The sequence below is a fragment of the Colletes latitarsis genome, chromosome 11, assembly GCF_051014445.1.
Source record: "Colletes latitarsis isolate SP2378_abdomen chromosome 11, iyColLati1, whole genome shotgun sequence".
Taxonomy (NCBI): Eukaryota; Metazoa; Arthropoda; class Insecta; order Hymenoptera; family Colletidae; genus Colletes; species Colletes latitarsis.
The window spans coordinates 10,421,527-10,447,807 of record NC_135144.1 but is presented as its reverse complement, the minus strand read 5'-3'; the positions used below and the strand labels follow the sequence as shown (position 1 = coordinate 10,447,807).

The 26,281-nt window shown below is 40.0% G+C and overlaps 1 protein-coding gene across 1 annotated transcript in view; it reads right to left on the bottom strand.

Annotated features, from left to right (window-relative positions):
• Gbb (glass bottom boat) overlaps nt 1-26,281 on the bottom strand; it is a 47,547-nt gene that overhangs the window by 8,085 nt on the left and 13,181 nt on the right. The window contains exons 2-3 of the mRNA XM_076777064.1: nt 18,647-18,833; nt 13,610-13,764 (exon numbers count right to left, since the gene is read on the bottom strand). Coding sequence (XP_076633179.1) covers nt 13,610-13,764; nt 18,647-18,833 — 342 coding nt within the window. The remainder of the gene's footprint in view (nt 1-13,609; nt 13,765-18,646; nt 18,834-26,281) is intronic.

The following is a 26,281-nucleotide window of genomic DNA, read 5'->3' as shown; positions in this document are numbered from 1 at the left end:
TCGCAGACAGTAAAAATTCAAATCATCTGCAAAAATGGAAACTTATATCAACTGTAGCAACTCTGTTTAATTTACGCAATGTGCTAGCTAAAAGAAATTTTTAAACACGCAAAAACAAAATAAAATGAAAATACTCAATGAATTATCCATTATTTATTTTGTAAATGGAAATCAACTTTCCCTCGAAGCATTCAAAAAATAATGAACTAATGGAGTATCACATAAATTTTCAATTACATTTACATGTATTAAATAATTATTAAACTGCATAATAATTTCAAAAAATAAAGGCTGCATGGAAATCGAATGCACGATAACGTGTTTTATAAATTTGAATGTTATAGCAGTCGTGTAATTTTGCGTCAGAATGCATAAACATCGAACTGATAAACAAACTAGAACCCTGCATCGAAATTCAGAGATGGCGGAACGCGTTGAAGGGGTGTCTAACCAAGACGGAATAGAAAGAAAGATTTCGCGTTTCCTAATTACTCATTTGATCCCATAAGCGGAATGCGCGCAACGACGATCGGATTTGCGCGCGTGTTTATTAGAATGGCCTGCCCAGGCCGTGGATTGGAATTATTAATAGCCAACCTTCAGGAATATTAACTATTTAAGAATCTCAACGCCTGTGTCAGCCCGACACACGCGTATCGAGCCGTTCACTTCGTCGATATAGGCGACAGTTCATGGTTTCCCAACGCGTTGGCCCTGCAATTAAGTTGCCGCTACACCGTTGCACGTTTAATTAATTGATCGTTCCGTCGGCTGGCATACCGATCGCTCGATTATTCTTAATTATCTTTACGCGGCATGCATAACGACACGGGGACCGCGAGTTTCAGCGTTCGGTGCAAACGCGACAGATCGAACGTTTCGTAATGTAATCGGAACTTGAAGAAGTTGTGACACTTGTTTATTATAATTATTGAAGCCGCGTTAATATTCATGCCGTAATAATTATATTTCTTAACAGTATACAGTGCGACTAAAATAGAGCTGATTTACATGCGTTAGCATAGTGTGGCGCAAGACGATATTAACGTTAGCAATATTACTTTAATCGTGACCCGATCGAACTTACAACTAATTCGGGGAACACGAATGATCATTGCAACATAGCTTGCAGGGGACTCGCAATCCAACCATGGTTTTTTAGAGGATTAGAAAATAGTTGTGGCAACCATAGAAGATTCTTAACTTTACTGTGATTCGTCGATTATAATAAAAACTCAGTATTGTAATCGAGACGATAATAATATTTACTCGTTTTCAAACACAGTTTTGCAAGCTTACAGAGGACTTGAAATCCTTCCACGGTTTTCTAGAGGATTAGAAAATAGTTGTGGCAACCATAGAAGATTCTTAACTTTACAGTGATTCGTCCATTATAATAGAAACACAGTATTGTAATCGAGACGATAATAATTGTTACTCGTTCTCAAATACAATTTTGCAAGCTTACAGAGGACTTGAAATCATTCCATGGGTTTCTAGAGGATTAGAAAATAGTTGTGGCAACCATAGAAGATTCTTAACTTTACTGTGATTCGTCGATTATAATAAAAACTCAGTATTGTAATCGAGACGATAATAATATTTACTCGTTTTCAAACACAGCTTTGCAAGCTTACAGAGGACTTGAAATCCTTCCACGGTTTTCTAGAGGATTAGAAAATAGTTGTGGCAACCATAGAAGATTCTTAACTTTACAGTGATTCGTCCATTATAATAGAAACACAGTATTGTAATCGAGACGATAATAATTGTTACTCGTTCTCAAACACAGTTTCACAAGCTTACAGGGTACTTGAAATCCTTCCATGCTTTTCTAGAAGATTAGAGAATAGTTGTGGAAACCATAAAAGATTCATAACTTCACTGTGATCCATCCATTATAATACAAACACAGTATTGTAATTGAGATGAAAATAATTTCTACTCGTTTTGGAACACAACTTTGCAATGTTATTTTCTGTTATATCGCACATTGTACGATCGTCTGCTTGGTCCTTCGTTAACAGGAAGTTCACGTATTCCGAAGAATGGCGATACTTCACGGCTAAAGGGAGACGCGTGAAAACTATTCCAATGAACTATTCCGATAGGAAAAGCAAGTTGTAGAGAAGGAAAACTTTCGTTGGAATTCGCTGTAACTTCATACTCTTTTTAAAAATGAAGAAACACGAATAAAACACAGGATGTTATAATCGAGACAAGAATAACTTGTACACGTTATGGAATTTGTTTTCGTTAGATAATTCTCTTCTGCATTCAGACATTGTGCCATTATCTTGGTTTTCTATCAACAAGAAGTTCGCGTATTTTTGACAATTCCAACGAACCAGAATATTCTCCCAAGAAGAGGAGAAATACTAGAATATTACGATCGAGACAATAATAACTTGTACACGTTATGATATTTGTTTTCGTTAAATAATTCTCTTCTGTGTCCAGAAATTATGCAATCATCTTGGTCCTCTATTAACACATTGACTGCCACGTCACCCATGAATTTTCACTGATGAGCTAAAAAAATTATTTCTCAAGATTAGATCTCAAAGAAAATAAATCTTGATAGGACACTTAAATATTAAAGAGGCTGTAAGAATAAGTTCTACGACAAATTATGGATATGCTAGTTTCCAATTGTCCAAAAAAAGAGTATCGTTTTCGTAGACAATTTGGGGGGTTTGGTCTGGCAGTCAACGCACTAACAGGAAGTTCGCGTATTTTTGACAATTCCAACAAACCAGAATACTCTCCCAAAAAGCGAAGAAATACTAGAATATTACGATCGAGAGATCCAACTGGCGGAAGCCTGAAACATTTTTTCCTTAACACCGTGGAATTACGTTGGTCCTTCGTTAACAGGAAGTTGGCGTATCGCAAGGAATGTGTACACTTCACGGCTAAAGGTCGACGCGTGAAAACTATTCCAATAAAGAGTTAGGAAAAACCGAGGCGCAGTAGCGAATCGCCAAGTACGACGGAAGAGGATTTTCAACAGAAATCGATTCGCATGCAGCTCGCGGTTTTCGCGCAATATCGAAATTCGAACGAAAGGACATGCGTACGTGCGAGCAATTCAAACGGTCCCATTGTATCCTCGGTGATTGGCGACTCGTCTCTGCAGGCAGCGTTGCTGCGTATGCAAATGATCCGTCTTACGAGCACGACCGTGCCGAGTCCGAGAAAGCTAGTAAATTGGCTTGCAGGAATGCGCATTTGCCGTGATTGCAGCGGACACCTGCCGCTGCACTTTGCGCGCCGTTATAGAATCGACTGGCGACGAACTTCTCCACCATGTTACCCCAGGACGAATCCTCACCGCTAATTCGAACCAATCGCGCTCCGATTTCCACAAATTTCAATTATCAATTGTGTCAGCTATAGAATTATTAGATATTAGAATGTGAAGCAATATTTTAAACACGTGATGGAATTTTATAATAATTAAAACGTAAGATAAAAGAGTCATCTGAACTTTGAAAGAATACATCGAAGAATAAGTGCATCTATGAATCAACATTGACCCAATTATCGTAGCGTTTCCATATTTAATATTTGGATTCCAATTTCGTATGAATTTACGAACGTTTGTCAAGAATTCGAGGAAATATTCGTATTTCATGAAGACTATGGCCGCTGCACTTTGCGCGCCACTATAGAATCGACTGGCGACGAACTTCTCCACCATGTTACCCCAGGACGATTCCTCACCGCTAATTCGAACCAATCGCGCTTCGATTTCCACAAATTTCAATTACCAATTGAATCAGCTATCGAATTATTAGACATTAGAATGTGAAGCAATATTTTAAACACGTGATGGAATTTTATAATAATTAAAACGCAAGATAAAAGAGTCATCTGAACTTTGAAAGAATACATCGAAGAATAAGTGCATCTATAAATCAACATTGACCCAATTATCGTAGCGTTTCCATATTTAATATTTGAATTCCAATTTCGTATGAATTTACGAACGTTTGTCAAGAATTCGAGGAAATATTCATATTTCGTTAAGTTATGGCCGGCATCGGTGTTTTGATTGAAGCATAGAGGAAGTTATTAACCTATGAAGTTGAAATTGACATGTTAGTAATTGCTAGATAATTTTGTTAAACAAATCCTTGAAATTTCACGAGAGCAATATTAAGCAGAATTTGAGCGTTTAAATGGGTCGAACAAAATTAAAGTAACGTTGATTCTTAATAATGGGTTAATGAACAAATATGGAAGACATCTCTACGCATATCAATAAAAAAGCTGGAAGATAATACTTGTGAAATTGTAAGTTATTAAGAATGATGTAAAATAACACGTACGCAATTGAAACGTCGAATATTTCTATTTCTCGGCATTACAATTTGACCAAATGTCGAGGACGTCTCTAAAAATGGCGCGTGGAATATACAGTGGAGGAGATTCATTTGCAAAAGCCATGGGACGAAATAAGATGAAAAACGATAGAAGGTGATTTTCGACGTGTCCTTTCTGCGGCCAAAGGTTCAAGGATGAAATGATTTCCTACAAAGGGGCAGTCCTAGATCAGGCGGCAACGGTTTCGCAATACTTCCGACAGTCAAGGTCGTGGAACCGGTAACGTTATTCGTCTCGCGATTTATTTTAACTGGTCGAAATTATCTGGCTTCGAGAATAAGTAACGTGTTCCAAAACAGATCCTACTACAGTAAAATTCCGATTATCCGGCATACTCGACACTGGGACAATACCGGAAAATCAAGTATGTCAGATAATTGGACTACACCTATATATGAAGTGATAAAAACGAGGAATTGGATCATTTTTATGGGGTTTTCCTCACTTTATGGAATTAAAGAACAACTTTTCCAACATTCTTAGAATTTCTAAGTATTCTTCGCCAAAATACGCGTTGTTGGCATTTTGAAACTTTACAATCTCCCAATCCGTTCAGGAGTTATGATTTTTTATATTTACGCATGGGAAATATTTCTGGCCAAATATTATATTTTCGGTAAAGAATTTTTTTCTCTAAAGTGCGTAGGATTTCGGGGGTATGTCTATTGACCAAAAATGATTGCAATTAAACCCTGGAACTGAAAATAATTTTTCCAGAACGATTTGAAAAAATTTTTTTTCGCCGAAAAATTTGGGCAGCCTACCCCTGTCGATTTTTCTTAGAAATTCGTTTTTCATTTTTAGTAATTTTGTTTGACGCCCTACAGAAAAGTTGTCTAATACTTTTTTGTAGGTACCTATGAGCTCTACTTCAGAAAAAAGTTTCATTGAAATATATTCACTATTGCAGGAGTTATGGCTGTTTGAATATTGGACCATTTTTATGGGGTTTTCCTCATTTTGCGGTGTCAAAGACAAACTTTTAGAATATTTTTGCGACTTGTACATATTCTCCACCAAAATACGCGTAGTTTGCTTTTTTAAACGTTAAAATCGTCCAATCCGTTCAGGAGTTATGACGTTTTAAAGATTCGCATGAAATTTCGGGGAACCATTTCTGGCCTCAAATTAGATTTTCGCTAAGGAATTTTTTTCTCGAAAATGCGTAGAATTTCGGGGGTATGTGTAATGACTAAAAATGATTGTAATTGATCTCTGCAACCAAAAATAATTTTTTTAGAATGATTTGAAATTTTTTTTTGCCGAATAATTTAGACACCTACCGCCTGTCGATTTTTCTTAAAAATTCGTTTCTGATGTTTAATAAACGCAGCCATGGGTAATGTAGTAATACAATTTATTATTAAAGAATAAAATATATAAAATTCCTACGATTTATTTGTCAACTGTTTACTATCGATGCCACTACTGGATGCATGCGTCTATGAATTCTTTGTTTGTGTGAAATATAGTTCGTAACATTTACCAAAGAGTAGTCGGGACAAATATGTCGGAGAATCGGAACTTTATTGTATTATTGCAATTTATTATTCTATAGGAGAAGTTATTTTCTGCCATAAAAGAGCTGGACATTCCATTAAAGAAAATCAAGTTGGCCTTCAAATCTCCTATCGTACCGAAACTTTAACACAATATAATGCGCGACGCAGATTCGTTTTGAAAGTAATCGTAGGTATTACCTTGAACAACTCAATTTTCGATCCATTTAGTAAGGATTGTTTTTGTTACAAACTTTTCGATTACGTTTACGATTGCCTTTAGAAATTTAAAGGTAAGTGCTGCGTGCAAAATGAATGATAAAAAAAATTTTCAAAATGCAATATTAGCACTTGTTTTGCAAATTGTCATGTATATGGTGTCGAAATTTTCGAAAGAAATTCGATTTGAACAAGTACTAAAAAGGGGTAAATAAATTTAGTGAAATTTCATATTAATGGCCGAATTTAATAGACGACCTTCGACTTTTATACAACCTTTTCAAAAATCGATCTAAAGTTTCGCGAAATTTATTTGCTGCGCGACGTGGAGGACAAAAGTATATAAATCGAAAAACTCGTTATCCTTTCTTTTACTATTAAAAACATTTAACAACGATTTTAATGGCCACTGTAAGTACTGTAAATGCATTCGAATAATAAAGGACGTATTTTTATGTCTCGAGGGAACGTTAAAACGACGCGAAAAATAGTTTCGCGCATAATCCTTACGGCTGGACGTGGATTTTCCAGACACAAGTCAAATACCTTTGTTACTGCCCTATTAGCATCCCGATAGCGACTCCATTACCACTGAATTAGCATTGCAATAAGTACGACTGAAGCACGCCAGCATTAGTACTATCGTCGCGATCGTCCGTCCTGTAGAGTTCCTTAGAGTTCGCGGTACAATCTCTCTCAATATCTTGATTGTCCAATAAAACGACGATCGTGGACATTTCTCTCAAACGGCGTATAAAATCTGCTATCTCGGCACGGAGAAAAGATCACCGGAAGAAGAGAGAAACCGAGCATGGTATTCTTGAATCTTCGCTAACCACAGCCTCCAGTTACCCATCTCCGGGGGATACAAAGATCCTCAAACGCTGACGGACGATTAGTTTGGTGGCGCATAGACCAACTTCTATAAAACGCAATATTCTCATCCGTCAACTGCCTACTATAATTCTATAAATCTCATAATAATTTGTGTAAATAAATTTTCTCAGCTATTTGGATCTACATGTCACTTTTTTAACACTAGGTTTACGGTACGCGTCAATTTGACGCATTCAGATTCTAAACTTAACGTTATAGGACTCATAAATATTATTTGTTACCAATTTATGTTGAATTGAATTGATGTAATGATATGGATGTATACTCTAATTCAAAGAAAAAACTGCATTTTAATGCAACTGTCAACGTAGCGAATTATAATAAAAATATGCGCAACGAGTGTCCGTAAACCTAGTGTTAAAGCTAAGTCACTTATAGAGGATTTCGTATTTCGTAGAGGTTCAAGAGTATCATTGATCACTCTCATTCGTCAACTTGCATACTGCCTACTATAATTCTATAAATCTCACAATAATTTGTGTAAATAAATTCTCCTAGCAATTTGGATCTACATGTCACCTTTTTAATGCTGGAGCACTTATAGAGGATTCGAAACCTATTTCATAGAGGTTCAAGAGTATTATTGATCATTCTCATTCGTCAACTTGCATACTGCCTACTATAATTCTATAAATCACATAATAATTTGTGTGAATAAATTCTCCTAGCAATTTGGATCTACATGTCACCTTTTTAATGCTGGAGCACTTATAGAGGATTCGAAACCTATTTCATAGAGGTTCAAGAGTATTATTGATCATTCTCATTCGTCAACTTGCATACTGCCTACTATAATTCTATAAATCACATAATAATTTGTGTGAATAAATTCTCCTAGCAATTTGGATCTACATGTCACCTTTTTCAAACTAAGTCACTTATAGAGGATTCGAAACCTATTTCGTAGAGGTTCAAGAGTATCATTGATCATTCTCATTCGTTAACTTGCATACTGCCTACTATGATTCTATAAATCTCACAATAATTTGTGTAAATAAATTCTCCTAGCAATTTGGATCTTCATGCCACCTTTTTCAAACTAAGTCACTTATAGAGGATTCGAAACCTATTTCGTAGAGGTTCAAGAGTATCATTGATCATTCTCATTCGTCAACTTGCATACTGCTTACTATAATTGCATAAATCTCTAGTAGGATCGTTACGATCAGGAATGTTTCTATATTCGTCAATGTACTTCCGATAAACGATATATGGTTCCTATCGTGACAATGTTTGGCATTACGACAACATTACAGATTTAGCGCACGGAGTAGCTGACGGTTCATCGATCCGAGGAGGATCGTTCCAGCATCGTTCGAGGATCTCGGGTGGCGAGGAAATTCGGACAGATTCGGTAAATCTCGAGGCATAATCTGACAAAGGTTCTCGTTTCGCGGCGATAGCGAGGTGTCGCAAGCCTCGAGCGAGCGAGCCAGCTGAGCAACACGCAGTTAGGCATGCGTGGGCGTATCACGCGGAGGTGTGTAGCCGGTCTTTAGAGGCAGAGAGATAGCCGGCTGGTACTTTCGAAAGCATCTGGTTTTCTGCAACCGGAGGAAACTTCCTCTGGCAACGGGTGGAGAGGAGCCCGTGTCCGCGTGACGGCGAACCAGTAAAAACAAACTCGAACGGCTCTTAAGGCCTGTACAGACTGACAGACAATTGTCCACAGAAATAGTGTTCTGCAAAATAGTGATCCGCAGTTTATCCTAGCTCCGTACACATTTACTATTTTTCACGAATATCGTTTGGCAATAGACTCTAGCTAGGAATCGCCAAAGAGACTCTACGAACTTTTCAATCTGGATGGAACTGGGACAAACTACAGACCACTATTTGCTTGGGACAGTCTCATCTCAAATTGGCTCGTATGCCAATTTGTTTGTAAATGGGTCTAAATAAACACAGAGCTATCGTCACATAGAACTTCTACCAAACGATCGACTTGAGAAATTATAAGTAAAATTAATATTATGTTTTGGCTCGATGAGTAACTCGTCACATCGGATCTTTTCTGTGTTATATGTAGTATTATAACATTTATTATAGTCGCATCGCGTTACTTGTGTCCCTGATCTTTCCTATTACATCGATATTTTTATAATACAATTCCAATATTCATGAAAATATTAGCGGAAATTCTTATAATTAACTTACCAAACAACCGAAAAATACTAGTATTGGTCACCGGTACATTTTTAAAACACTTACAACAAATGAATACTTACATATTTGTTAATAATATCATTGTCGTTAGGAATACTACAAAGTAACTAGTACTCCATCGAACTATTGAATATTCCTATTTGTTATAATTTGAAAAAATACCGAAACTATTTTTAAACACAGAAAACTGGTATAGCAGTCAACGTGTTAATAAAGAGTCTACTGTACTTGCACTTAAAGTGTTATAAATACTGCTAATTTCATATTACACCGATTAATAGTGCTAGACTAGTTTTCGTTCGCGTTGAATCGAAAGTGTTTACGCACAGGAGGTTCCATTACAATTACATATTAGTACAAAAAAGCACTTTGAAGAATGAAATTCTACGTAAAACACGTACGACAAGTGAATAGCAGTTTGGTGACTCGATGTTACGAGCAACGACGCGAACTAGAGTCAAGCTGACTGCAAACTAAACGGGAATCACTTACTACGTAGGAATTTGTGCATTGTACCTGTACACAGCCCGTGCACCTGAACCGTGTTTCCAGTACCTAAGGAGCCCAGAAGGCATTCGTTTATTGCTTTTAGCCGTCGATCACGGTAGGATCGCGAAGATAAATGCTAGAGGCAATAAAATATTTCCAAATTGGAAATTACAAATGGCGATCATAAAAAAGTGGGTCCCAGATAGATTAGATTTTTAATACGCAAATGTACCTAGTAGTAACCAGTAACTTTTGCTACTTTACTGTAACTCGTTTTAAAAGCGGATCACGTAACCCGCTCTGAGAACGGATCCCGTAACCTGCTAAGAGCGGGTTATCCGTGTCCAGATGGCTTTGGGTTAGCCGGTTAGGCAGGTTACGCTATGTCATTTGGATTTCTGGATACGCTGCAAGTGTTCTAGTAGCCCCAGAAACTTGGCAAGAATGGGGACCCTTGGGCATGTACCTCGATAAAAGAATCTTCTGTTTATATACAGACGATATCGACTCGAATTCGAATTCTGTTCGTATAAATGGACCTTTAACCGGAGAGAAGAGGCGAAAAGAGAGGATAAAAGGATCCCCGGGGCGGAGTATGCGTGCGAATGCGTGTGTCGCGAGAGGGACGCGTCTTCCGAGGGGGTTGGAGAGAGGTAACGAGACGAAAAGAGACGACCGGACGAAGGATGAAGAAAGAAAACCGAGGGAGGAATTACCGAGGAACGGAATCGTGGTTTTCTGTGTACGCAACGAATACCTATGTACGTGCACGCGCGCGACGAGGTGTGCGCCTCCGATCTTGTGTTTTATATTGAATGATCAAAGGTAAACCGGTTGTGCTCGCGAAGGAGAGAAGCAGAATCGTCGACGGGTTGGAAAGAGACGAGGTATCGGACGGGGAGAGAGAAACCGGTGAGGAGGAGGAGTACGAGGCGAGAGAGGCAAGTAACAAAATGATCTAGGCGCGGCAAACAACAAACTGTACGCTCACGTACACCGGCCACCGTCGAACACACACGCGAGTCCCTCGTTCTCGGGCTGAAACGTGTCTTGTTTATATCCATGATGTCGTTATGGCAGTCTCTCGGGTGTTACCGACGAGTATCGCGCCAGGATTCGAAGATTACAAGCTGGACACGCGCCGTTCTTCGACGGTCGCGCGCTACAGGCGTCGGATGAATCGAATGTTCGAACCTAACCGAGACTTCGGTTCCCGAACCGAACCGAGCGCTCGATAAACGCGAGCGGCTACGGGAGGACGTAGCTCGACTTACGATTCAATTTGCGATCGGTCGGATTGGATAGTTTCTTGCACGTCTAAAAGACGATGGAACTAGAAGCGAAGGTCTCAGAAATTAACGAAGCGATACATAGAGAATAGAGTCTTTGTCACCATAATTTATATCGAAAGAGACTCGTTAACCTCACTTGAATTATACGATTCAAACTTTTCAGCTGATTATTCCAACGATTAATTGCACCACACTGTCATTAAGAATGTAAATAAGATGCCTTCGGTGAACAGTAGAAATGTTCTTAAGTCAAGAAGTTTGTTTCTACACGTTTTAAAAAAATTCCTCCAGTAATAGGAACATTTGTCCCAACTTGTGGGTCGCGGCGATGTTTGTTGAGATTCGTTGGAAGCCCGATGATCGGTGGATCTTGACGCTTTCCTGGCACTTGGGTACAACCGAAAACACGTGTTCACCAGGAACATTAGCTTCAGATCTCCACGGTTGGTTGATTCTTCGGCGCGTTATCCCGATGAGATTTAATCGGCCAAGGCTACCACGTTCCCAGGACAGGAACGATCCGCTAGGACGGTCCGTGGATGGCAACGAAAATCATCAATGATCTAAAGCCCGTCGGTTCGGGCCCGGGTTAACAGGTGTATCTTATCCGAAGGATCGAATCGAGGTAATCTCTCCTCGCGACGATTCCCATCTGAGATTCGGTGGCAGAATTGGATTCAGGGGCGTCTTTATCTCACCATCTGGGTCTCCGCTCGTTCATGCTGTCCTCTCTCCTTTCTACCGACGTCGTCTTGCTGTCTGCCTTCGTCTCGTTCTCGGGCCGAATCCCACGCACGCAGATCTCGTATAGGAAGACAAGACGACGCCAGAGCTCGGCCTCTCGGCGATGATGTATTCGTGCCCCGGCTAGGAAAGACCTCGAGCGACGCACGAAAACTTTGACACGCAAATAATGTCGCCATACATTCCGATTCGAGTCGAATCCACAAGCACAGCTAATTTTAGAGTACGATACCTCGAAAATGTATCGCGCTTGTAAAAATTTAACTGACTGATGTATCTGTATCTAGAATCAGCCAATTTTTACAAAAATAGGTACACGGATTTGGAAAAACGCTGATCCCGAATTTTTCAAGTTTAACAAATATTAGTAATAAGACCGAGCCTAAAGCTTTCGAAACGTTTAATTCAGCGTTATCAGCGATGTTATATTCGATATTTCTATTTTCCAGAAATATTTGAGAAAATGTCGAGGATAGCAAACGAGTCGATCGACGGTTGTTCCTTCTCTTCCCTATTTAAATACGCGCTAATGCTCGTTGCGCAAGTACTCCAAAAATAGCGGGCAAATATCGTTCGTCTGTTTGTACCTTTGTTATCGTCGGCTCGCGAAACTCGCGCGACGGCAATTAGGAAATAATCGACGCCGTTCCGTGAAACGAACTGCAACGGGGAAAAGAGATGGACCGGAAAGGGGACCGAAGTCTTGGTACCAATCCATCGCTAGCCGATCGGTCGCATACACTCGAAGACACTGTGTGCGAGCGAGGAACGCTTTTCAGCATGGGAGGGAGAACGTGGAACAGGTGTACGGCTCGAGAAAGCATATACCTATACGTCCGCGGAGGCTGGCTTCTCGGAGCCAGGTGTACGAGGAACGCCCGGAATTTACCGCGTCGAACTCCTGACCCCGAAGCGTTTATTAGTCACGATCTATTGCTCAATACAAAGCGTGTCCCGTCCGCGTCGCTCGAACGCCTCCACTGAAAACTAACCCAAACACTATTTTTCCAAGCAAATTCGACCCCAGGAATAAAGAGTACTCGAATACAGTCGACAAGACTGTGCGCGAAAAAGTGGTAGCGTTAGTTTTATTTTAACGATGGTCGTCGGCGAGGCGACCGAGTGAAATTAGTATTGAAGCTACCTCGATAGGCACACGCGTTTCACGTTTATTCTAATCTTTACGCGAACGAAAAATGTGTGCCATCTCCCGTGCTCGCTAACAGAGGGACACATTCGACTTCCACCTTTCTCGCAAGTTCTCGAGTTGTCTCTGAATCCTATGTATAAGCTTCTTAACTGATCATTGAATGTGTTTGAGGCGATGTTTGACTGCTAGGTTGCCTTGTCGATGGAGTTCACAGGACGAAACCCTTTATTCTCCTTCTCTTTGTTACCACGATCCAGAACGAAACACTCTACTCTCCATTTGTTTACTGTCACCGCCCAGAACGAAACCCTTTACTCTCCATCCCTTTGCTATCATCACCCAGAACGAAACTCTCTAATCTCTTTCCCTTTACTAGTGAGGCCAAAACGAAACCCCTCCACCTTCCTTCCTTTAATTGAAAGGGCCAGGAGGAAGCCCTGTACTTTCCATCCCTTTACTATCAGCACCCAGAACGAAACCCTCTACTCTCTGTCCCTTTACTAGTAAAGCCAAAACGAAAGCCCTCCATCCTCCTTCCTTTTGCTAAAAGAGCCTTGTGCTCTGGTTCCTTTTACTAGCAAGCCAAGGACGAAACCCTTTACTCTCCTGCCCGAATGGAATGAATTACAACAATATTAATTCTGATCTGAACAATTTGCAACGATTGTAAAATACAAATTATCCCCTCGCGTTAAATGCGACTCTACGCGGTCCCGAGTAACTGCACATTTAAAGCGGGAACACTGTAATAAGTTTTGACTCACCGGAACGATCCGCAGGATGTACCGAGAGATACAATCCCTTGTTTCCCTCGGGATTGTTCACCCAATGGGCGAGGGGCTCGCTAACATTTAAAGTCAACCACCCCTCTTTCCCCGTTGTCGTGTTAACGGCATCTACGTACTGCAACTCCCTCGTTCTACAACATAGAAACACAATTCTAAGCATACGCCTGATTCACGCGAGAATCTATTCGAAGATACAGTGGTAACTCAGGGGATAGTTATCGAAGTGATCGGTGTAACAATTATAAAAATCGAGTAGCCCGGTACAAGTGCCAGGAATCTCTTGGAATCTGCGTGATTTCAACAATTAAAATACACTAAACACTTACAAAGGTTCGGAAATTCGTAATAATGTTCATAATATTCAACTTTTCCAAGGAGGATGTCGGATCCTCATCGATCTTAACAATATTTTACAGACTTATAGATTCACGCGACAACCATAACCGGAGTTATAGCCGTAGATGGACAGTTAGTTACGAAAATAATAAGCGTAAAATTTGGAAAAATCGCTTAGTCAGGTATATTCTAGTCGATTATAAATGTTACTCAGTTTTAATTTCGATACTTAATCGCTTAAAGGCGACGGTTCTGGGTTAGAGTGCGTCGTAGTTAAAGGGTTAAGAAGAACCGGCCGATAAAAATAAACGGAAGACGGGGCTTTTGAAAGGAGGGTTTTGTCTCTGTAACTGGAATCGTTTCACAGTTTCGAATCGCGCAGCACGCCGATAAAATCGATCGATAGGAAACCACTGAATCCTTATGTAATCGCTTCTAACCGAGATATAACAACACAAGAGGAGAGGACTGAGCGACTATTTGCCGCGATTCCTTAGATTGTAGCGTCGTGACTCGACGATTCGTGCAAATCCATCCAGCACGTGACTCGCGCGTCAATAAGATTTCAGTCAAACACACTAATCATTGTTCATTGAGGAGATATGCTCACCTCTGATCCCCACGGACGAAGACACTTCTTAAACGACGCATTTATCTTTTTCCCGGGATTGATTACCGTTCTCGTAATTGAATAATTGAAAACGTTCAAATGTTAAACAGGAGAGATGAATCTCCGATGTTCCAGCGCGCACAGTTCCCCGGCTGGAAATTGTGCGCACTATTTGCTAATGAATATGCATATTTCTTCTTTTTTTTTTTTTTTTCTTTTCGCTTACAGTCTTCCTATCTGAATCGTTTGATTTATTTGCTTCCACGCGAACGGCTCGGAACCAGAGTCGAGGAATCACGATTCGATTACTCAAGGAATTGTAATTACATTTTGACTTAAATCGTAACTTTATATTTACAATTACATTTTGTAATTATAATTCTCGGAGTAATTCAGTTATAATTTTCAATTCAGATTCTGTAGCAATTTAATTGCAATTCTTAATTCACAACAGATCAACGAAATATAATTATAATTCCTTGGGGGAATTTTATTTTATTTACTAACAAATAAATAATTCGTACGATTTATAGAACTTCGAGTCCATCATTTTGCTACATTTTGAATCGTTTCGATCGGAGAATTGATTTTTGTACGATTAATAGGAACAATATGTACGAGCAAATAATCTCGCATACGAATTAGCGAAACAGGAATTCATGAAGCAGCGACAGTCGCATGATTGACAGTCGAGTTTCAGCTAATATGCATTTCAATTTCAAAACACAGCTGTTACATCGTAATACGCGGAACAATAGTGATTAAATGTTAGCAGTTTCTTAAACGCATATCTCCGTTCAATTTGTTCGGTCAATTAACGACTCGAAGAATATCAATAAGCCGTCGAGTGTGTTTTAACATAACTAAACAGGATAGTGCGAAACGAGTCTCTGCTGAATAAGCAATAACACATACCGCAAAGTAAAAAAAAAAATAATCGTCGTTAATTTAATTACTTCTTCGGCACATCGTACGTTACGCTACATCGTATTGCTTCCATAATTGCGTTTCAACATCATTATACTCGCTGGCAAAGCAAAACCTGATCGATCGTTTTATAGTCAACAATAAGTTTCAATAACTTCATCGTCGACGGTCGAAATTTATCGAAGTAACTGAATATTCGTGATCGAAACAAAAATACCGCCTTCCGTGATGACGATTTCGGTTCAAAAGAGGTACGAAACAAGGATTTGAGGAACCTAAATAGACGTTACGAGGCCTCAAAAGACCGTGTATGGTAACTTTTATGCGTCTAAATTGGTGTAAATTAATTAGTTTTGCAATGTAAATTTATTTGACATTTTTGGAATGTTTCTTCACCCTCTTTTAAAAAGTGTAGATTATTTAACCCATCAAGGATGTTTTCTTCAATTTTTGTGAAACAATATAAGTTATGTGTAATTTACTACAATCTAAGTATTGGGCCTTTTGATCGAAGGATTCGAGGTCGATCTAGAAAAAGTAGTGTAATGTAATCGGTGCTTAGGGAATAATGTGTGTCTAGCGCGCTGAACGGCCGTCTAATAAACGCGACCGAGAAGAAAAATTCATGAATCCCTAATTGGGTCTAAAAGCACGAGACCCTGAGGCTCGTTACGGCAAATGTCACTGTCTGACTTTCGTCAGCGAGGAATCTCGAGGGCCAGAGACAGCTGACCCGCTGGTGAATCCCCTACCAACGGGAACTCTTATGGAAACCTGCGCGCACACGTAAGAAACCAGAGCCGCCAGCTTGTCTCGGCTGGACCAGAAGGTGGAGGAGGATAAAGAGGTGGAGGAGAATGCGTCACGCATCAAGTTTGACGGAAGAAGCTCGAAGAAGAAGAGAAGAAGGAGGGACAGGAGGAGGAGGTGGAGGACGAAAAAGAGAAGGAGAAGAAGGAAGAGGAGGTGGAGTAGATGCGTGCGTGTAACTGCGTAGGCACGGCAAGTAACTCGTGCTCTTAACTCCTTGCTCAGAGCCCGTCTCCACGGCTAATTTACCTCAATTTACGGAATAGCGTTTCCTGTCGGGGCCTGTATATCGGTCAGGTCGCGGTGCCAAAGTCTACGGAGGTATCCGTAGACAGGGATGGCTCTAGACAAGCTGTCGCCATCCGCCACATCCTCCTCGTCCCGGCACGCCGGGACACGAAACGACCACTCATAGAACGCAAAACTGCGAACGAACCGTCCAAATCGGGGGAAAGGCTAACTAATTTTCTCAAGTGTCGGAGATTGGGTCGTCGACATTCGTAAATCGACGAGGATCAAATTTGCAACTTCGAATGGAACGAAAACTTAGTCAGTTCAAGGGATTTTCGAAATTTTAAATATACCAACACCTCTTAATAACTGAAAATAAGATATGGAGCTCGAACAACAATCTTAAGATTTATTATATATATATTTATTCGTTTGTTAATACTAACTTATATTTGATCCATTTTAATCTTCCCCTACAACTCAATAATAGCTATACTGAATCTATCCAGGCGCATTTCTTCAGTCGAGTTCATTAGTATTAAAGATTTGACGTTGAATTCAAGTCTCAATTGTGTTCATCTCTTTCACTCACCCAATTCCCTAATAAAATTTGAACGATATTTTTGATAATACAGATGACTAGAGACATCTTTGCAAACTTTCAAACTAATTTTAGCTCTTTCAAAAGACTACCTGAACCTTCCAATGAATTTCTTTCACTTGCCCAATTCCCTAAGAACGATATTTTTGGCAACACAGATGACTAGAGACATCTTTGCAAACTTCGAAACTTGACAGAAATACTTTACTAACACGATATCGAGATCCAAAACTCTGTTAACAATTATTTAATCTCGATGGCACATCTTTCTTCAAGTTGTTGATATAGAAGACAAATAGAGGGATCCACGTCTTTGGAAGCTTCCAAAAATTCTCTAACGATATATTTCTAATTAAAGACACTATAATAGTACGTTTATAACAATTTTATTATTGTTTACTTTAAATCCCCTTTAATTCCCCCATCGTGTAACTCAAAAATATATTCTTGGCTTTCATTTGAATGGAAACCGGAGTCTGATCGAGAACGTTTTGCCAGTGTTCGTAGACGGCCCTGGCAATGAATGAGAAAGGTAGAATCGAAAAGAAATGGTTGGTCCCCGAAGCTCTCACAGGTAGAACAAATACCTGAGATTTTTTCGGCGACTTAAGGACGGCCTAATTAGGGGCACGATGACGATGTCAAAAACCACGGATTCTGCCCGAAGGAACACTGAAATTGGTCTAGCCACCCACCCGGGAAGCAAACCTCGTCGAAAAGAGACAAAGATGGAGAGGAAGAGTACCGTTTTCCCTCCTCGGTCATCTTCTCCAACGGAGCGGCAGTTAAAGGTCACCTCGAAACTATCGGCCACCCCTACTCACTCCGAAATGGCAGCTCGAGCTCGCTGCAGGTAAAACTAATACCTGAGGAACTTTTCCGGGAACCGGGACCCTCTAATTGCTGACACGACAATGACATTAAGAAGTAGAATCGTTGCAAACTTGCCGGGAGAGAGAAAACACGCGATTCTGTCACCTATGGACGCTACGAAACGATCTTTAACTTTGGAATTATTCCTTTTCTTATTTCGGAGTCAAGTTTATACGTTAATTAATTCTACCATAGAATTTCAATTTTAACATTTCGTATTCGATTAATAAGAGTTCACATATTTCTTAACGAATATTTTAGAATATAAGAAGCATTATCTGGGGAATTGAAAACAAGACGAATATAAATGAGTAAGCGAATTTTTATATAAACGTGAGTTACGTTTTCGAATTTCGAATGAATAAAATGGTCGCAATCTTGGACAATGTGGAACTATCTTGAAAGCGACTGTGAGCGGATCCAGTGGCCCCAATTTTCATTTTTCTTGGCCCAAAGAATTCGAGAACGTTATTCGAACGCGTATAAGTAAACCTTGTTTTAACCGCGAACGATGCTGTAGTCTCTTTGGAACAAAATTCTCAAAGAATATTTAAAAGGACGCGTTTCACGCAACACTCTCTAATTAATGGCGGCGGAAGCGAATGAATTCTGTTTGGACACTCACCCGTCTTCGGTTCTCAGGACTCGGTAGGCCGTGATCATGTACGATCCACGGTTTCTTCGATTCTTCACGTCCATGCTACGATAGAGCCTAAGCTCCGCACCGATTATGTGTTCTCCAGGTGGTACCTCGGAGACGTCGAACCAGAGCCTCTTGCCGCGCTCGTGCCTCACCCCAGGAACATGATGATCTACGGATCGAGAAAAATCATCTTATTAACTGGGCAAAAGCGATACTCAACGTGGCTTCGCAACGAACAGAGTCGGGTAAATTTTATTCTCGTATAACGAACGAAAGTGTTAGATGCTCGGTAAGCTAGCTCTATATCGGTTTTAAAATTCGTTAATAGATTTTTATTTGTAAATTAAAATACAGAGAAGTTTTCGATCTAAAATGTCTGATCGTTATTTGTGAATAAAGTTTGACTCTGACGACGGCATTTAGGCTCCTCGCTAGGAGTAAATCGTCGGCTACTCGTAATCGTCGCTCGACGGCAAAAGACACACAACTTTTGTAAACGTCGTTCATTTCCATGGCTCTCGTCAAGCGTTTTAAAAGGGAAACTTTTTCTTTTTTTTATCGGGACCGATGCTCCTCCGTGATAACGCGTTAAGAGGGCTGTAAGTGAGAGCCGTTGGAGGAGGAACAAATAAATCGTCCTGTTACGCTTATGGGACTGTCCTGTACCGACTATACAGCAACTCCTGCTGTCATTCGGAGAAGTAAAAGTACCGAATACTAAATAAACTTGTCAATTCCAAGGACAATTGTGAGGTAAATGTATAGAACAAATAATATTATTAAAACTTCATGAATCTCGCACGTATAATGTTCCAATATTTGAGCATTGAGGCAAATATTAATTATCATTAAAATATCGTGTAAGGTAAGTTTGAATGTTCATTTTTTATTAACAACGTTGAGAATGCTTCTAACTGCTCCTGCAGAATAATCAATCGTAATCATATAATTTCTTATAGTTTCGATAATAGGAATATTAGAACACTTTGAGACTGTTTATAATTTAATGGTCACTCGATCGATCATTAGGAATTGATTCTTCTTTTCTTAGGAAATTGTAGAGGCAAATAGTGCGATAAATTATTTTTTAATTGTTCCCAAAGCAATCTAATGGTTCCGGTCAATTAATTTTTACATTCCGACGTTAAGTTGAACGACGCAATTATTTGCAATTGCCTCGTCGAAGCGTAATTATCGTAACGTTTCGAGTAAATCGCCGCTACTCGTTATCTCTATCCCAAGACGAAGTATAGACATTTCGAATCTATACAGCCGGTCGAAGAAGTATCTTTATAAATCGAGTAACCTGTTCATTTAGGATAAATTTCAGGCCAACGACCCAAACTTTCCTCTTCTAATTGTCTACCTAGATGTTGCCTGAATTCCTCGACAACCATTTCTCTTTCGAGCTATCGATCCCTAGTTCGATGGAAATACCGATCTTCTTGTGACTACAACGCTTTCTACCGCCACATTACGAACTTCTGGGTCCATTTCGACCCTAAACTAAATTTTAACCCTCTGCCATATGATGACGAGTCTGACTCGTCACGAGTTCTTGATGTCTAAGTTTCACAATCATGAGGCCACTCACGTCATCAAGTTTTATGCATTAAAATCAACACATTTTTACATTCATGAGGCATTCGTAAAACATATCTATTTCTTTTCGTGGCTATTCCTCGTACAAACAAAGCAAAATTAAATAGTATACGTTTGAAAAGTTATTTGAAATTAAATTGTGCATCAAAGGGTTAATGAAAGGGTTTCGATCGTGTCGACGAGCTATAAAAGTATTTATCTATAACTCAGTTTGGTAAACGACCGTTGCGTAATACGTAAAAGCGACAATTCTGGATTAAAGTGAGCCACCAGTCAAAGGGTTAAACGCCACTCGACAAAAAGAACTATGTATTTGGGACAAGTTAACCCTTTGCACTCGTATTTCAACAATCAACTTGAAATTTTTGTTCATATGCGATCAGAATGAAAACATTTTTATGGTAACATATTAGAATTTAACTTGTCGGTTTAGTAGAAAAAATTAAAAAAATATACTTTAACCTGTATCTCACCCCCTCTTGAACAGTGAAAATCTATACATATAATATGTATATATACATTTTGATTTTTCAAAATATTTAAGAAATAAATAAAACTTCTAAATTGGAAGAAACACATAGGACACACAGCAATACTAATGGCTAAAATAATACTGTACTAATATATAAAATATGAGGCTTCAGTATATTTTCTATTACCGGCCTTTATGAATGTCAACTCTACAAGGGTGTTCGGTCAACCCTGGGAAAAATTTGAATGGGAGATTCCAGGGGCCAAAATAAGACAAAAATCAAGGATACTAATTTGTTGATTGAGACTTTGTTAAAAAGTTATAGAAACATTCTCGGCCACACAGTATATTTTCGGTAAAGAATTTTTTTCTCGAAAGTACGTAGGATTTCGGGGGTATGTGTATTCACCAAAAATGCTTGTAATTGACCCCCGCAGCCGAAAATAATTTTTCCAGAACGATTTGAAATTTTTTAATTTTGTTGAAAAATGTTAGTACCTACTCGAATTTTTTTCTAAGAAGTGAGTAGGATTTCAGGAGTATGTCTGTTGACCAAAAATGCTTGTAATTGACCCCTACAACTGAAAATAATTTTTTCGGAACGATTTGAAATTTTTTAATTTCGCCGAAAAGTTTCACACCTATTCGAATTTTTTTCTCGAAAGTGAATAGGATTTTGAGGGTATCTTTATTCATCAAAAATGGTTATAATTGGCCCCCGGAACCAAAAATAATTTTTTTAGAATTAATTAAAAATTTTTTTTTTCGCCGAAAAATTTAGGCACCTACCCCCTGTCGATTTCTCTTAAAAATTCCATTTTCATTTTTAGTAATTTTGTTTGACGCCCTACAGAAAAGTTGTCTAATACTTTTTTGTAGGTACTTAAGAGGTGTACTTCAGAAAAAAGTTTCATTGAAATATATTCACAATTGTGGGAGTTATGGCTGTTTGAAAATTTGACCATTTTTCTGGAGTTTTTCTCATTTTGCAGTGTCAAGGACCAACTTTTCGAATATTTTTGCGATTTGTACATATTCTCCACCAAAATACGCGTAGTTTGCTTTTTTAAACGTTAAAATCGTCCAATCCGTTCAGGAGTTATGACGTTTTAAAGATTCGCATGAAATTTCAGGCAGACATTTCTGGCCAGAAATTATATTTTCGCTAAGGAATTTTTTTCTCGAAAATGCGTAGGATTTCGGGGGTATATGTAATGACCAGAAATGATTGTAATCGACTCTTGCAACCGAAAATATTTTTTTTAGAACGATTCGAAATTTTCTTTTTTCGCCGAAAAATTTAGGCACCTACCCCCTGTCGATTTCTCTTAAAAATTCCTTTTTCATTTCTAGTAATTTTGTTTGACGCCCCACAGAAAAGTTGTCTAATACTTTTTTGTAGGTACCCATGAGCTCTACTTCAGAAAAAAGTTTCATTGAAATATATTCACAATTGTGGGAGTTATGGCTGTTTGAAAATTTGACCATTTTTCTGGAGTTTTTCTCATTTTGCGGTGTCAAGGACCAACTTTTCGAATATTTTTGCGATTTATACATATTCTCCACCAAAATACGCTTGGTTTGCTTTTCTAAACGTTAAAATCGTCCAATCCGTTCCGAAGTTATGACGTTTTAAAGATTCGCATGAAAATTCGGGCAGACATTTCTGGCCAGAAATTATATTTTCGCTAAGGAATTTTTTTCTCGAAAATGCGTAGGATTTCGGGGGTATCTGTAATGACCAAAAATGAGTGTAATTAACCCCTGTAACTGAAAATAATTTTTTTAGAACGATTTGAAATTTTTTAATTTAATTTTTTAATAACTTTATAACGAAGCCTCAATCAAGAAATTGATATTCTTGATTTTCGTCTTATTTTGGCTCCTAGGATCTCCCGTTAAAATTTTTCCCAGGGGTGGCCAAACACCCCGTATAACGACATACGAGCGCAACGGTAAAACGTATAATGTCGCCTGTACGACGACATACGAGTTGAAAGGGTTAATATTTTCGTGAGTGTTTAAAAAAAGGATGAACGCCTCTTGTTAGTGTCGTAGAAGCCCCCCCAGAGAGGGTAATTCCATCGCTCAGGGCAAACTGCCAGCAAATCAATTTTCCCCCGAGACAATGAAGCATGCTCGTTCCAGTATCTTAATCCTCGTTCGAAACTCATCCACCGTTAGGGAGGATCGCCGGTAGGTGGAGTGGCCGTAGCCGACACCGATAACCGGCTATCCTCGTTCCGGCACGAGATCGATAAGGGAATCGTTACCCTCGTAAATGAGAGGCCCCCAGAACGAGCCGTGGACAATTCGCAGCGTGAAATCGTCCTTTTTTCTGCCGCCAAAGCGAGCGCCTTGGCGAGCAAAGGGAAGCAGCAGTAGGTACCCTTCCTCCACGGTGAACCGTGGGCCCTTAAGTAATGCCTAATGCTTCTCCCGAGGAGGCCGACTCCGACTTCGGGGGTGGGGGGCTAGAATGAGGAGTAAAGCGAACGAGAGCCCGAAAGGAGGGACGGGTGGGGACGGAGGGCATAAAAATTTGTTTTGTTTTTCTCTCGGACGGTCGCATTCCAACGGCACCTGATTGCCGCGAGCCGAGCTGGACCCCTCGGCTCTCGGGGTGGTCCCGAATAGCTTGGGACCATCCTGGACCGCTCCACGACCGACTGGACTTTTGTTTTTTACCCCACCAACCTTCTACTTCTCTACGTCCTCGGTCCTCCTCCGACAGTCCTCTCTTATACACCTACAAACCTCTCCTCTCCTCCGCGCAACGTGCACGCGAGAACACGGAAAGAGAAACAGAGAAGGAGACCGTTTCTCGATCCTCTTTTCTCTTAAAACGCCCTGCTCGTTCTTGCGATATTTTCCTGGAAATATCCCTGAGCTGTTCCTCTCGGCCGTAGATCCGCCGATCGACGATCAGTCGATCCCCCGGCTATCTCTCGCTCTCTCTCTCTCTCTCTCTCTCCCTTTCTCTCTCTTCGACGACTTTCGACCGTGACTCCGGGCCCGGATTATTAGTTCTAAGTAAAACAACGGCCAGATGCCTCCTTTCGGATCATCCGAACACGTCCAGCGTGGGAATTCCTCTCGCTGTGTTCCCTTAATGATCCATCTCCATCCCCGACACCGTGTCTCCATCGATCATCGATCGTACGAGAGTTTAATTGACTGCGCGTTCGGTCTCACCTTTTCGATTTTAACGGGCGACTTTATATTCGATTAATCGGGACCTGATCGATAACAACCGATGGCCTAAGCGCCTTTAATTGCTTGGCTGATAAGACATTTCGAACACGTATTGCTCTTCTGTGCAGAATACCTCACGAATCCAGGCAAAGCTTCCAAATTGACTAAAAGAAGCTTTTAATAATACCGAAAATGCGAAAAATATCCTCAAATTCATCTATTCAATCGCCAATAAATAATAATCTATGTCACTAACGACCTCGTTGTCGATGCAACGTTGAGTTTTCAATTAAAAAAGACATTTAACAAATGCCGAATACGGACGAAGAACCAAGAAGTTTCCAAAAACGAAACGCCGTTTCGGGAAGAGGATCCAACACTATGGTGGAAAGAGGAGGATATTAACAAATGAAACGGCGAAGAGGAACCGAAAACTCAACAGCCGTCACACGCGCGGGGCCTAATCATTAGTCTAACAACGAGGTTAGGAACTATGCACGGCGCATTCGCTACTTTTATTTAGCGCAGAAAGAACGAACGGTCCATCCATCTCGTTCTGGCATGTTCCTCTTCTTCGTGGCCGGTCCTCCCCACCTCTCGTCTGGCCCGCGAAGGAGCCGCTCTCGGCGGAAGATAGATAGATAGGGAGAGAAGGAGGATCCTGGGAATAAAGGAGCAAAAGGAGCAGCCAGGACGAGCCAGGGCACCCAAGTTGAGACATTTTTACCTGCCTGCGGCTTCACGTGGGGAGAGATATTGACTCGTCTTCCCCGTTCGGGTATCCGCACGATTTGGAGGAACAGAGAGGGCGCACGGGGGAAACTTTGTATAATATATAGGCCGCGTCGCGAGTCCATTCGTCCAGATGCACGTACCGAAAGGATCGGGCCCCGGGGCGGGCCCATAAATCGGACCATACTTTTTAGGGGTGTACGCGAACTCGTTGACAAATGGAAAGATCATCCGGACTAATTACGCGGGCAATTAATATTTACGCGCCCGGAAAGTCTCGCGGAAGTTGTGAAACGGAAGGCGTGAATACAACCCCTGGCGGAAAGTTTCTGATCGTACACGTTGATACTAATTTTACGAAAAACTGCCGTGTTTTAAGATTATAAAATGTTATTGTATGTAATTAAGAACGATGGGAAATGTAAGGGAGTTTCGTAGGAAGTAATTAACTAGAAAATAATACAAACTTTCATTTATTTTCAAAGACAACGTAGAAGGTAAGGTAGCATTTTATTACATTATCTCGTGTTCGGATGACAGCTTCAATAGGCTGTTGACATTGATGTTATTAAATTTTTGCAATTCATGGGTGAAATTTCTCCCCAGGATATGGCTAATGGTACTAAGGGTGCTTTGACTACACTCAATTTCCCTTCTTGAGGAACTCAATTATTCTTGTTTTTATATCTTTTGAATACAACTTACGCGATGACGTTTTATACACTTGTTCATTGAATGAAAGACTACTAACTGCTGTTTTGGACATAAGAGCATTTGTTTACATTTTTGTGAACTCGTGTTTACACATTCGTAAAACTAATTATTTTATTCATGATCTGAAACTTATTTCCAAGTCTTTCAATGATCGAAAACCTTTTTCCATGTAACATTTTGTTTTCTACGTTCTCTTTGAAAATGAATGAAAGTTTGTGTTATTTTGTAGTTAATTACTTCCTACGAAACTCCCTTACATTTCCCATCAGTCTTAATCATACACAATAACATTTCATAATCGTAAAATTTGTATCAATGCGTATGATCGAAAACTTTCTGCCAGGATTTGTATTAACTTCGTTGAAATCGATGTAAAATGAACGAACAATTTTGCGTCCAACTGGATTTTGCAAATCAGGGGCGAGAAGTTCGACGCTATTTTAAGCATTTTTTACAAGAGTAAACTTGACGAAAGGTTTCAGTGCCCAATGTAAAATGTTTAAACCGCCATTCGTAACGTTTAACGAAGAGAGATCGGACAAATTGCGAATCGCGGTATCTTTTTGCCCAGCTTGAAGTCGATTCAGCGTCGGTAATAAGCGGATAGTGGTCGTTGGACGTGGTTGACGGTGGCAGGATCGGTGAAAAAATTAGACGTAGGAGACCGGAGATCGGTTTCCAGGGAGTACAAAGAGTCGCGTCGTTCGCGAGGGTGGCAGAAGAACCGCGTTCGAACGGTTCTCGGAAAGTTGTTGGTCCCTCTTTCTCTTTCACGCTTATCTGTCCCTCCTGCTTTATCTCCGAGACGTCTCATGCCGTGGCTCGCGGTGAGAAACGTTCTAGGCTCTTCGACGCGATATGCGGCATGCATATAAATTGATACCCATAACCATAACTTATTC